The sequence below is a fragment of the Daldinia childiae genome (genome assembly GCF_008694065.1).
Source record: "Daldinia childiae strain JS-1345 chromosome Unknown Scaffold4, whole genome shotgun sequence".
In the NCBI taxonomy this organism is placed as follows: domain Eukaryota; kingdom Fungi; phylum Ascomycota; class Sordariomycetes; order Xylariales; family Hypoxylaceae; genus Daldinia; species Daldinia childiae.
Genome location: NW_022984645.1, coordinates 1,460,487 through 1,472,577, shown reverse-complemented (window position 1 = coordinate 1,472,577; position 12,091 = coordinate 1,460,487). Strand labels below are relative to the sequence as shown.

The following is a 12,091-nucleotide window of genomic DNA, read 5'->3' as shown; positions in this document are numbered from 1 at the left end:
GTCATCGCCAAATCTGTTGTACGCCTACGGAGATACTCTTGGATTTAGGAAATTGTGGTAAATTGGGACCTAACTTGTAGAAGTGGCGAAATAGAGGTGGTATAGAGCAAGAATGAGTGTACAAGATGCTTAGAACTTTATTAGAAGCCAATCTTTTACAACTAAACGAGTGAATTCTTCAAAGAACACTCGCACGGTATAAAAATTCAATTTAACTATTCTTACCATATCTACTAACTAACTCGACTTGATGTGACGATCATGGTCCTATATATGGTGGATTTAAAGGCTCTTTAAATTAAAATTAAACTTGGTTCATTTCAAGAATTCAATGTTATATTATGGGTTTTATGTTCAGTTGAATTGTGATTTCGTTGACGTTTTGTTAAATGACTTTAACTCAACAATTTAGTCAAGTTACATTAGGTAGGTTAGGTACACTAGTTACTTAGCACTATGAATGATTTAAATATGATGTACTTTTCAGAAACCATATAAATGTCATGTTTTATAAAACATATTCAGTGACTTTATTCCACTCACTTACGTATAATGTAACCATCACTAAATAAACTAACTACACAAAGCACGTATTATACAGTAAAATTCAAGGTTGAAGCTTAGAATAACTAATTCTATACATGATGACATACTTTCTATAAATTTATGATTTATCTTTGAAGGGCTGTCGCAGAGTGACAAGGGCGAGTTATGGGGCAAAATAGGGGTTGGACCGAATTAATTTGGCCTCGCTTTGACCTACCTCCCAAAAGATTTCTGAGCTATTATTCTTCCTAATACCCATCATAGATGACTGCCTCACGCTAGCTACTAAATATTCACTTGGAAAGTAAGGGGATAGTATGTGAATATCGCTGCATATACGAGCTACCTTGGGTTTGTGGTCTCAGATCAACGTTGAGTACTATGTATGTACAACACCGGGAATTTCTCATTCCGTGTCTATGGTGGCGGCCACTGGCCAATCAGCGATGATATTCAAGGCGTACAGTATGGGGAAATAATGAAGATTCTAACTCCATTCGACACGTCATTCCTATATCAATAACCACGGCCAAGATCATCGTCGTCGAGGCTTAGGTATAGACATTGGCGCACGTTGTATGTTCTAGAAAGATTCTCCCGAGGAGCTAATTAACTAGTGGCTACTACGTTATGTGATACGATAGCTCATTGAAAAGCAATGTAGAAAATATTAGGCATGGGTGTGGCTGCAGCCGACGGCGCCTCAAACCAAACATATGCCAATCTGGTATAATACTGAAAATTGATGTGAACCCTGACTTTATTGTCATTCTCATGCCCTATTATACTCGGATACGTTAAGTATTGTAGAATAAGAGCAACTAAACTTACGCTGCGATTTTATAAGGTAATTATACGTTCAATCATATTACCGAGGATAGAAGAATTTGAATTTGGTACGGTAAGTCGAGTCAACCGCATCTCAGTATCGAGATATGTACAACACCCCCTCTTGATGCCCGAATATACACTTCTCATGTCCATCTATGAGTATGTCCGATATTAAACGCATCCGAGACCCTGTGGCTTGCCTCCACCACGTATAGAGTCTATGATAGGTAAACTGCAATTCTTGAGGCCCAACTGCTCATACATCGGAGTTAAGGGACTTTGGTGCGTAGCTGGACGCCATGCCAGCCTTTCATCTGATCGCCTAGCACAGCATTAACCATTCTTTGCTGCTTTAGCATATTCACGCCTCGAAACTTCTCCGATGCAATCTCAATCCCGTACATGGACCCGCAACCACCTGATATGTCTTGAACCATAAGCTCCGTCGGTGAAAACTCAGCCGTTAGCTTGTCCCATATTGCCGACTCGGCCTCGTCGAGGTAATCTGGCTTTTCGGGAAGAGGTGACTCGGTCGGCGGGGTGTTAGCTGAGCTTGCTATTGTAGAGTCGGGAGAGGAGGAATAATGCCGATTAATGGCGTGTCTAACTCTGAAATGGTCGCTTATGGCTGGCTGAAATAATGTTCGTATTTGAGCTTGGGCCGAGGATATGTGTATTGGCTGGGCGTAACGCGACAATGTAGCAGAGCTTCGTTTAGGAGCTATCGCAACGAGGCGACGGCAATGGTGACACAGCATGACGATAAGTAAATCGAACACGCCCCTTAGTAAATGCAGAGGCTACCACCAGATGAGAGTGTATAGTAGAAAATCAGGTTTGCCGTATCTGCTGTACAGTATTATGTGAAGCTGGAAGTTGAAATGTTGAGGAATTACGGGAATTACAAATTACAAATTGCACTCAAAGTCGCAAACCAAATGTACGATAACCGTCTATCGATAGGTACGTACCTACGTAATCCTACATAATTGTCATCCTGCAGTCATTGATTGGCTAGACGTCTTAAGTGAATATCTGAGCTAAAGCAATTAAATTTACGGAATTAAAGGTACAATACTCCATTGAGAGGTATATGTATTAAACCAGATAAACTCAACTTTTTATAACCTGGACGTCATCTTCCCTCTTTTCCCTTCTCAAGATCAAGTCTTGTTTGAATACAATTTGTACTACTAATACTTTTATCAACTACAACTGTTTGAAGTATCAAAATATCAGACTATACACCGTTTGGAAATATAGTAACAATTAGCTTATCATCTATTTCAACCTGGATCCATATACATTTCAAGTGAAATACAAGGAGTCAGACCCGTATTCTTTATTTGCGTTTTCACCGAGAGGTAGCCCTGTTTGTGACATTAGATGCAATGCTCGCTATGCCTTTTCTTCACTAATATACAGATATCACATCTTCAAATAAACCGGATAGAGAAGTTTACAGACTCGTCAATATCATACTCGGCCGGATTGGCGGCATCACCGAAGATGTGCAGCGCTTCGAAACGCAGTTTGTATGCGCCTGCTGGTGCCCATGTGCCATCCGCAAGCCTTCCATTCCAAAACAGAGTGAAGGGATCGCGAGAGGCGTAGCGGAACGGTGAACCGAAAATGTGGCTGCCGGCATCTGCACCCGCGTAAGCAGTAGCATTCACTGGAACAACTTTGACGTTGACTTGGGGTGATCCGAATGCCAGCAGCCCTACAGCGACAGGGTATGTAGCGTTGACGGCAGTGCTGTTGGACTTCGGCAGCACGAACGAAGCGTTAGCTGTGATAGGGTCCAGCTCCTCGTCTGTCGAAATCGAGAGGTAACCAACATCCAGGACTCTCGTGCTATGTAGGCTGCCAACAGCTCCGTTGTATGGCAGAGACAGGCTGTCGCCATTAGTGCCATTCAGGGTAATATAACCAGAATATACAGGTAAGCGGGTAGCATTAAGCGCAGGTGGAGTAACGGTAACAGAAACGACAGCTTCTTCCCCGCCTGGAACGGTCACTTTAGACTCGCTAAGGGCGATAGTGGCATATTCGTCTGTTAACTCCAAACCTGGGAAAGGATCCGGGTATATGGAATCAGAGAATGTGTATCCAGTTGCAGCACCGACGCTACCCAATTCGTAAGTGACTTCTTCAGAACCCAGGTTCTTGATAGTGAAGTTTAGCGTGTCAACGAAGTTGTCCGTGTCATTGAATGCGAGACTGGACTTGCTTAGCAAAGTGGTCGCGTAAGCAGCATCGTAAGCTTGAACTATTCCAGAACCGAGCTGTACAACAGGCGCAAGCGACGGATAAGTTTCGAATCCGTCGTTCAAGAACTGCGGATTCGACGTCGCTGATAATATATTTTCAAGGGTAGCAGGGTCGAGAGTACCACGGACATTTGAGACGAGAGCATAGATGGCGGCGACCAAGGGACACGCCATCGAAGTGCCGGACAAAACGGCATAAGTGCCCAGAGGAATTGGGTACGTCGATAAAATATTACCGCCAGGAGAAGCGAGTTGTGGTTTGATATCCATCTCGAAAGTTGGGTTCCAGGAAGTAAACGAACTTGCGAACCCACCAGTGACAGTGTTATTCTGGTAAGTTAAACTATTGCCTGTTAGATATTACACACTGAAGTTCGTTGTCAAATTCTTACCTAACGGGCGCGGTAGAGGGGTCAAGCATATTAAGAAGAATCTCAGATCCATTCTTCAGCGAAGCAACCCATGATTCACCTTGTTCAGCTGTCACCTAATTTAAATGTTAGCTACGATGCTAGATACTAACAGAAACCTATAGCTCGTTCGCTTACCATGCCAGTTCCCTGGACCCGGGTAACCTCAGATGTAGCAGGACTCACTGCACCATCTCGGACATTATTGTAGAAAAGAACGTATTTCGCTCCGAACTGCGCCGCATTGGTTGCCTTCTGGACAAAGGTACAAGTACCGCGACGGATCAGTACAATGTAACCTGACAAGTCAGGAGTATCTTCTGGTAATGCCGTGCAGCCCTGGTCAGCCTCTGTGATATCGAAAGAGGGACTCCACAGCGGAAGACTGACGTCGGCCCATTCTCCCGGTTCTCCTAGAGCATAGCCAAATTGCTGTTGCTCGCCGCTATCCATAGTAAAGTTTGATTCTGTGAGAAGTAAAGGTGTGACCTCGCTATCGATTGAAGCGATCGACGTAACTTTCTTGCCGTTCGAAGCTGTGCTGGCATAAAATAGACCAACTGCTCCATCGTTACCGGCCGAGACCGTGCAAGGAACACCGGCTTCGACGATTCGAGATACGGCGACAGACCAAGGGTCTTCGCTCCAGCCAGAGGAACCACCGATTGACGCTGTGATGATGTTTGATCCGGCCTCGAACGCTTTCATGTAGGCATCAATCAAGACGTCATTGCCAGCACCACCAGTACAACCGAAAACCCTGAACATACCAAGGGTGACATCAGGGGCGGCACCAGTAAAACCCAGTTCGTTGGCCTGGGCCGCGATAATTCCTGAGACGTGCGTGCCATGGCCACCGCAACCATCATACGGGTCGTCGTCAGGTACTGGTGTGTTGTCGCCATTGTAGTCATCACCAACGATGTCGCTACCAAAGGTGAATAAACAGTCGGCGCCACCAAAGCAGCCACCCAATGCTGGGTGAGTATAATCAACCTGAAGATGGTAAGCTTCTGATGTTTATCATTTGGAAATAGTCACCTACACCTGAATCAATGATACCGATCTTGACTCCCTTCCCGGTGATCCCCTTTGCCCGAAGCTTATCCACCTGGGTCATGACGTGTGGTGTGAAGATGTCATTTCCAAGCTGCCTCTTAACGTTCTTCATATAGTTTTCCCCACCGCTTCGTCCCGTCCAGACGATTTCATCCTTAGGTAGCGAGTATACCCTATTTGGCCATACCTGCTTAACGCTAGGAAGCAAGTTAAGTTTTCCTGCTTCCTCCTCAGCTGTCCTCAAATCGTCGAATTGGATAGATACGCCTCTAAATAACTTATAATCCAGATTCATGCGCGTCTTCGCCTTTGAGCCAATGTGGTTAAAGAATTCCGCCGAGTCCTAACCCCAAGTCGCAATCGGTTAGTACAGCGCATAAATCTTTCACTACGCGTTCAGGCTAAAGTACCTGTGAATCTTCAAACTCCACAATGTAAGACCCAGGAAGATGTCTTGTCTCTCCCGCTATTCTAGCCTCGACTGAGAAGATGCTCAGCGCGCTCGTGAGCAGCGGCAGCAAATAAGCGCCCCGAACCATCTTGGACAAGCAGCGCGGCAAAAAGGTGAAGCCGGCAAGCGAGTGTTTAGGAGCGAAATACTAAAAGAGAGTGCGGGGGCACCAAACCACTCAATGAAGAAGGGATAAGAAGAGGTGAGGACCTGGGCCTCCAAACAAAAGTGGGAGCGTCTATGAGTATTTGTAGCTGTTTGGCAAGCCTTCTAGAGGAGTAGCGAAGGTCCACGACCTGCCAAATTGCGGATCAACGCATGCAAGATTGGACGTGCCATCGCGCCGCGCACTCGCGTTGCATTATAAAAGTGAGGGTTGATAAAGTCTTCAACCTGTCTAGCCAGTTTACTCGCTCGCTATCATCAACCCAGCTTCCGTGGTAGTATTAGAGACGCAGGGCGGACAGGGAAGGCAGGTGGGTAGCCATAGAGGTTCCTTGACCTGGAGAAGCTTGGCAGGGGGGGTTGCCGATTGTGGGCTGGATTCCGGGAGTGAATTAGGCAATGCTTCATCGGTTGGTGGAAATATCCATGCTCCTCGTGGTAATCTGTGTTTTCCTATAACAGAGAGGTAAGACGTAGCTATTAGATTTAAGTAAATTCCGCTAACAAACTTGACGAATGTATGACATATGACACTCTAAGTAAAGTAGAGATATTAATGATATTTATTTAATATATTCTTGACTTTCATGATTATGAGTCTATTTCCTTGCCTTGCCCTATTCATCTTATAATTTTATCGAGGTAAAGCAAGATAAACAGTTAAGGCAAGGGGGGCCCGGGGTCTAATCGCATCATTTCTTCGAAAATAATCGTGAGGAGCCGATTTGGGGTAGATATCCCGGGGCTTGCCCAATGGTATGGTGACGTAGCTAAAGAAGATAAGACGAGAATCAACAAATCCAACAGCATGTCACGGGTTACACACACGAGTTGCTGATTATGTAGTGGTATATTAAATGTGCGCAATGCGGGGGGGAAGACATGTATAGTAACATTGAGAAGATATATGTTGTAAACATTATGCTTAGAGCAATTGGGGTTCTTGTAGAAAAGTCTCGGCATCGGTAATGCGTCCCGGTCAACAACCCGTATTAGATAGGTGGTTAGTGATATATGGTAAGTGAAGTTTAGAAATTACCTCCTAACATCCTACCAGGTCGATATGCAAATGCTACCCCGTCGATGTCGTGCTTTATGCCTATGACCTAAACAACTACTTAATTTCACCCACGAGGCAAACACGATATTGACGTGATACTACCTATCACACAACTGCATATGTTTAACATAATAATCGGGTTGAGAGACAAGGTCTAGAATCCCCCGAGCCACAACATATCGCGACTTGCCCCATGCGGCTCTCCAAAGAAAGAAAAAAAAAGGACAACGTGGGAGACCCTGTATCAACAGCGCACGCGATCAAGCCTCTAGTGACAATATGGAGACCTCCCTATTTGGGAAACACTACCAACGCAGCGGTAAAATCCGCTATATACGCTATCGGCAGTGTGATTTAGATGCTGGCTATGCCCTTTTCATCGACTTATACTACCTATTTTCAGTAAGGCGTATGAATCCAAAGGTCTCGGCGCATCCTACGAATTTAACATTACGGATCACGAACACGACTACTGGATTCTTTTTTCTTGGTACTAATTTATACATTAAAGCATATGGGTATTGACTGCGCCTAATGGCTATCTGAAATGCCAAGAGGGTTTCGCATTTATATACTAACATAATAGGTAGGCCGAATACTTGTATCCCGAATAGGACTCACCAGCTGCTGAGGTGAAGATAGGATTTAACCTGAAAATGGATAGATATAGAGTCACTTCCCCATCCGCGACTAGCAACGATAATTATCCCAAACAATTTAAACCCTAGGTACATAGGTTAAATACCTCCTGTATAGTGTCTTTACGGACGGAAGCTAAGTAGTGTAAATACTTGTACCATATCTACCCAGCAGCGCACGTTACGCCACCGCAGCAGATATCAATGCAAGGAGAACAATTCTAGGAGCACGGTCACCCGCGTTTTGAAGTGGCGCTAATAGGTCAAGTGGTGGTCGCCAGACATGTCCATCGACCGAATAAACTCACATGCTACAACGGAAAACTCATCGATACTATGTTTGACATAACTCGACATATAAAGCTGCGACACATTGACTAGAAAATGCGCGCGGCCGACTACGAGAATGTAATCGGCGCGGTGCTCCCGTTAATACAAGCCTCCGAGGCCGGGTTGCCGCCGCAACCGGCACAGCTTAGAAACGGGGCGGTGTTGTATAATTTTCGGGATCAAGCACAAGAAGTTTGTAGATGTATTTGACTTATATATGTTGGTAGATAAATCATATTTGTAGTTAGGTAGGCAGGTAGCTTTCTGAATATATATGAAAGTACTTCAAGCAAGAGACTATTGTCCTAAGTTGTCGGGACAGAATGCTACAAGTCTCTTTAGCAGAGATCCAGAATATATGATTTCGCAATCTGTACTTCCTAAAAATATCATCTCATAGCTGTTAGAAACCTTCATATTTGGTTAAATCTATTGAACTCTTAGCTCAACCTTGAATTGTAAAATAATACCTGATATACAGTTATTACGCTGACTGCATATTCTTATGTTTGAACTTAGGTAGGTAGGTAGGTTCTCAGCAATGGGTTTAAACAGCGAGAATGATTCAATGCATAAGTATATCTACCTAGGTATATATTCAAGTAACCTACAAGACGTACATACTCTAAACCTAGGTAAACTCATATCTTATTTATATATTTATACAGACACATACTCTACAGCCACAACATTCACCAATACTTATAGCAGTCTAGAATTTCGCAAACATTACAATTTTTATTTCTATATAACCGTACTATTTATATTATGCGAAAATACAGGCTCAGTCCTTGTCCGCCCTCATGTATTTATAGAGCGTTAACCAAGGAACCATGCCTCTCTAATATGCTAGGGATATCTCAAATGCCAAAAGGAAAACCAGCCAATTGTTTTAGGTGTCCGACCAAACCTAGCGCCCGCCCGGACACCGTTGAGTCTATGTAAAAGAGAATAATCTTTAAGGGAGAGTGTTATGTGTAAAGAGGAAAAGAACATCATACGTTAACTGTATAGCCTCCTTTTCTCGCCTCTTCTGAAAAAAATGTAATAATTGTTGATGTGTTTTTTTAATGATCTTCGACATCCTCGTCCCGTCCAGGGTACATAATGTCCTGAACAATTACCGCCCTCACATGACTATAGAGGACGAAGAAATACGTGAGCAACAAGCAGATGGACATCGCTGTCGTCACCCATTTCACCGTCTCGTTCCCGAACTCGTTCGAGATTGAAATTGTCGCCAAGATGAAACCGGTGTTAGGGAAGACCATTGCCCACCATCCCAAGTGGAAATATTTAGGGGGCGAGCTTATCACAGCGATCAATGCGATACCGAACCACCAGAGAGACAACGCCCATAGGAAGATAGCTCCAATCATAGCAAAAGTCCTAATCAAGTGTACGTCGATGAACCCGTCCATTTCCCTATCGAAGGTATCGGGAAGACCATTCGCCATACCGATAAAGGCAAGGGCAGTGAAAGCTGGGGGTCCCACGTTCATGAATAGACCAGGTCGGTGCTCGCGGTTAGGAAGACCTATTTCTTTGATTAGCTTTCATTATATCACCTTTAGGTATGCTTTTTTATTAAATTTAAACTACGTACCGGCTGACATTAGACGTCCAATCATATGAGCGTACATCATAATTGCGACGAAGAGTCCCAGGCCTTGACAGCTCATACCAGCAATCAGGATGGGTATGGCCGAGATTTCGGGTTGAGTATCAGAGATGACCGAGGCGATAGTTCCCGACAACATGATAGGGAAGATCGGGAGTATCCATGTTGGCATCATCGTCTGTAAGCCGAAGTTGTGAGCCGCAAACACGAAGCTGTATTGTCCGATAGCCACAATTAGAGTAATAACGACATAGCCCCAGAAAGCGAGCTGAATAGCCCACACGAGCGGTGTATCGTTATCCGGGATGGCATATCGTTGCGTGCTGGTAATAATAGTGGCGATTGATAAGAAGTATGTCGGGAAGAAGAAGCCTTCGCGAGGATGCGATAGAGATTTGTAAAAGTCACCATGATGAAGGAAGAACCGCGATAGCATGGCAAAGGTTAATGTTGTAAACAGGATAAGATTGACGATATACACGAATAAACCGATCTGTCTAAGCCCAGGGAATTGATGCGTCTGGGCAAAGATAAGAAGTGATAATCCACCAGTGCTCATGGGAAGGGTAAACCACGCCCATGTGAAGTGGTGCATTCGCTGGCGGAGTCCAAGCTTCGGTCGTTTTGGATCGTAGATATCTACATGGTCTTGTCCGTGCTCGTGGCTGCCATGTTCTAAGTCGCCGGCGTGGTTCTCCTTACCCTCGAATATCGAGTTGGCAGCAGAACTGGCCTGTGTTCCCGGAAATTGCCCATCGTGTTTCTTCTCGTCTACGGGGTACTGTACCTCTGTCGGGTCCGAGGTGCGAAACGATAGAGATGGTGTTGATGATGTCGGGTAGGAGAGAGTCTCCCGAGAAAGGAGTGTCCGCTCCATTGTGATGAAAACAAATCTTAACAACAAATAGTTCCGTGTCGAAGAGGCAACGGCGAAGAAGAGAAAAGGAGAAAAGAGAACTGTACAGATAAACAAGAACCAGATGAACCAGACCAGAAGAAAAAGGGAAAGTTTCAAGGAAAATATAGGAGAATAAAAACGAAATCAAGTAGAGAATAGAGTACCGGACTCGTCAGAAGAAATGAAATGCGAAATGCGAAATGTTACCCAAATGGAGAAGATCTCGGTATGAACGAGTGACTGGGCAATTACGAAGCCTTTATGAGTAATGGGTACTACAGCCACCCTTGTTAACTCGAGCCAAGAAAGCAGAAAACATCTGGAAGTAGGAAACAGCTAGGAAACAACTAATGATAGAAGACGATGGGCTTTCCCGGGATCCGAATGACACGGCAGGGTCGCGATAAGGTTGATCGTCGAATGAAGGTCGGCCGTCTACGACCGAGCTTCCATTGTGATCTTCAACGCTGCCCGACGAGACATGTCTGTAGGATCCACAGACACTTTTAACCGTACATAGTGTACACCTCCGACGTATAGAGTTATACAAGTTTCTTGGTATACAAGCTCTTGGTAGGTCTTGGTATTTGAGATTCAATCTAACCCAACCAAATAATCAAGTATCTGTTTCCGAAACTTTACACACCCTGTAACCATTAGACGAAGGTGCGAGGAACTATGTACTGACTTACACCACTTACACCATTTACACCACTTATACCACTTACACACTCACACACTTACACATTTACACACACACAATGTCAAGTACGGTACACTAGACGTGTTTAAACCCTTCCTCCACAGAATCCACAAGGCGCTACAGGAAACGGCGATGACTTCAAAAATAGAAGCTATGCCCTGTCTAGCTCTATCATCTGCAACGAGTAAGGAGGGTAAAGGAGAAACAAAATTTTATCACGATATCTCGTTTGGTTATTAGTTAAGACAAGGCGGCGACTTGGCGCAAGGGAGATCGCCCACGGCATGGAGCCTCATGGCACCAAGCCACGACTTTATTGGACCGTAACAACGTCATCCTTGTATATGTTTCTTACTGGACAACGTCAAACATGAAAATGATTGAGGCCGGTGGGCCGTCATCCAAGCAAATTAGATCTAGCGGTCCTGCCCTAGTCCGCTTAGGCATGAGCCTCACACGGAAGATAGATATCGATGCTTGGCGGTGCTCTTGGCTTGTAGGCGCAGTGGGGGTACGTACAAAAAAGGATATAGAAAGGGGGGGGGGCTTGAAAGGGTAACAGGTTTTACATATGTACAGAAGCAGAACCACCCGAAAACACCCGTGGAAGCCAAGACGACATCGCATAGAAAAAAAATAAATAAAAAAATTTGGTTCATCGGTTGGATTCGGCCAAATTTACAATTTGCCAATCTGACAAGTGTCCACGGTCTATAGTCTATAATCTATCATATTCTGTTGTGTTCTATTTAGTTTATTCACCTCTTCTTTTGTACGATGTGGCAAATATTCTACTACTCAATCTAGAATCAGCCCAGCTGAGCCATTGTGGCAGAGAAGCAGAAAAGTGGCATAGTGGCAGAATAAAAAAAAAAAGGTGCACAGATAATGATATACAATTACACTGGACACTATCTGACACTAGCACAGCAGCACAGCATCAGGACGCGCAACTAATAAGCGGACCAATAAGCAAATGAATTAAGCCAAGACTTGATATCCTTTTTTTTTTTTTTTGTCCCTTTCCTTCCTTCTTCCTCTTTGTACCCTTCGATACATAGGTACCTTAGTAACCTTGTAAGTAACGTTATCGGGTCTTACTATTG

General features: G+C 44.4%; 2 protein-coding genes across 2 annotated transcripts; both read right to left on the bottom strand.

The window, feature by feature from the left end:
• Window positions 1–1,646: 1,646 nt before the first annotated feature.
• On the bottom strand, window positions 1,647–5,658 carry GL218_04730 (Minor extracellular protease vpr; the record flags this gene model as incomplete). Its single annotated transcript, XM_033581351.1, has 6 exons — window positions 1,647–1,980; window positions 2,824–3,993; window positions 4,043–4,137; window positions 4,199–5,056; window positions 5,106–5,462; window positions 5,530–5,658. 6 exons carry the CDS (start codon window positions 5,656–5,658, stop codon window positions 1,647–1,649), a joined length of 2,943 nt encoding a protein of 980 aa, XP_033435325.1.
• Window positions 5,659–8,830: 3,172 nt separating this feature from the next.
• GL218_04729 (Malic acid transport protein) lies at window positions 8,831–10,261 on the bottom strand (the record flags this gene model as incomplete). The annotated part of the gene is made up of 2 exons (XM_033581350.1): window positions 8,831–9,300; window positions 9,370–10,261. 2 exons carry the CDS (start codon window positions 10,259–10,261, stop codon window positions 8,831–8,833), a joined length of 1,362 nt encoding a protein of 453 aa, XP_033435780.1.
• Window positions 10,262–12,091: the final 1,830 nt, after the last annotated feature.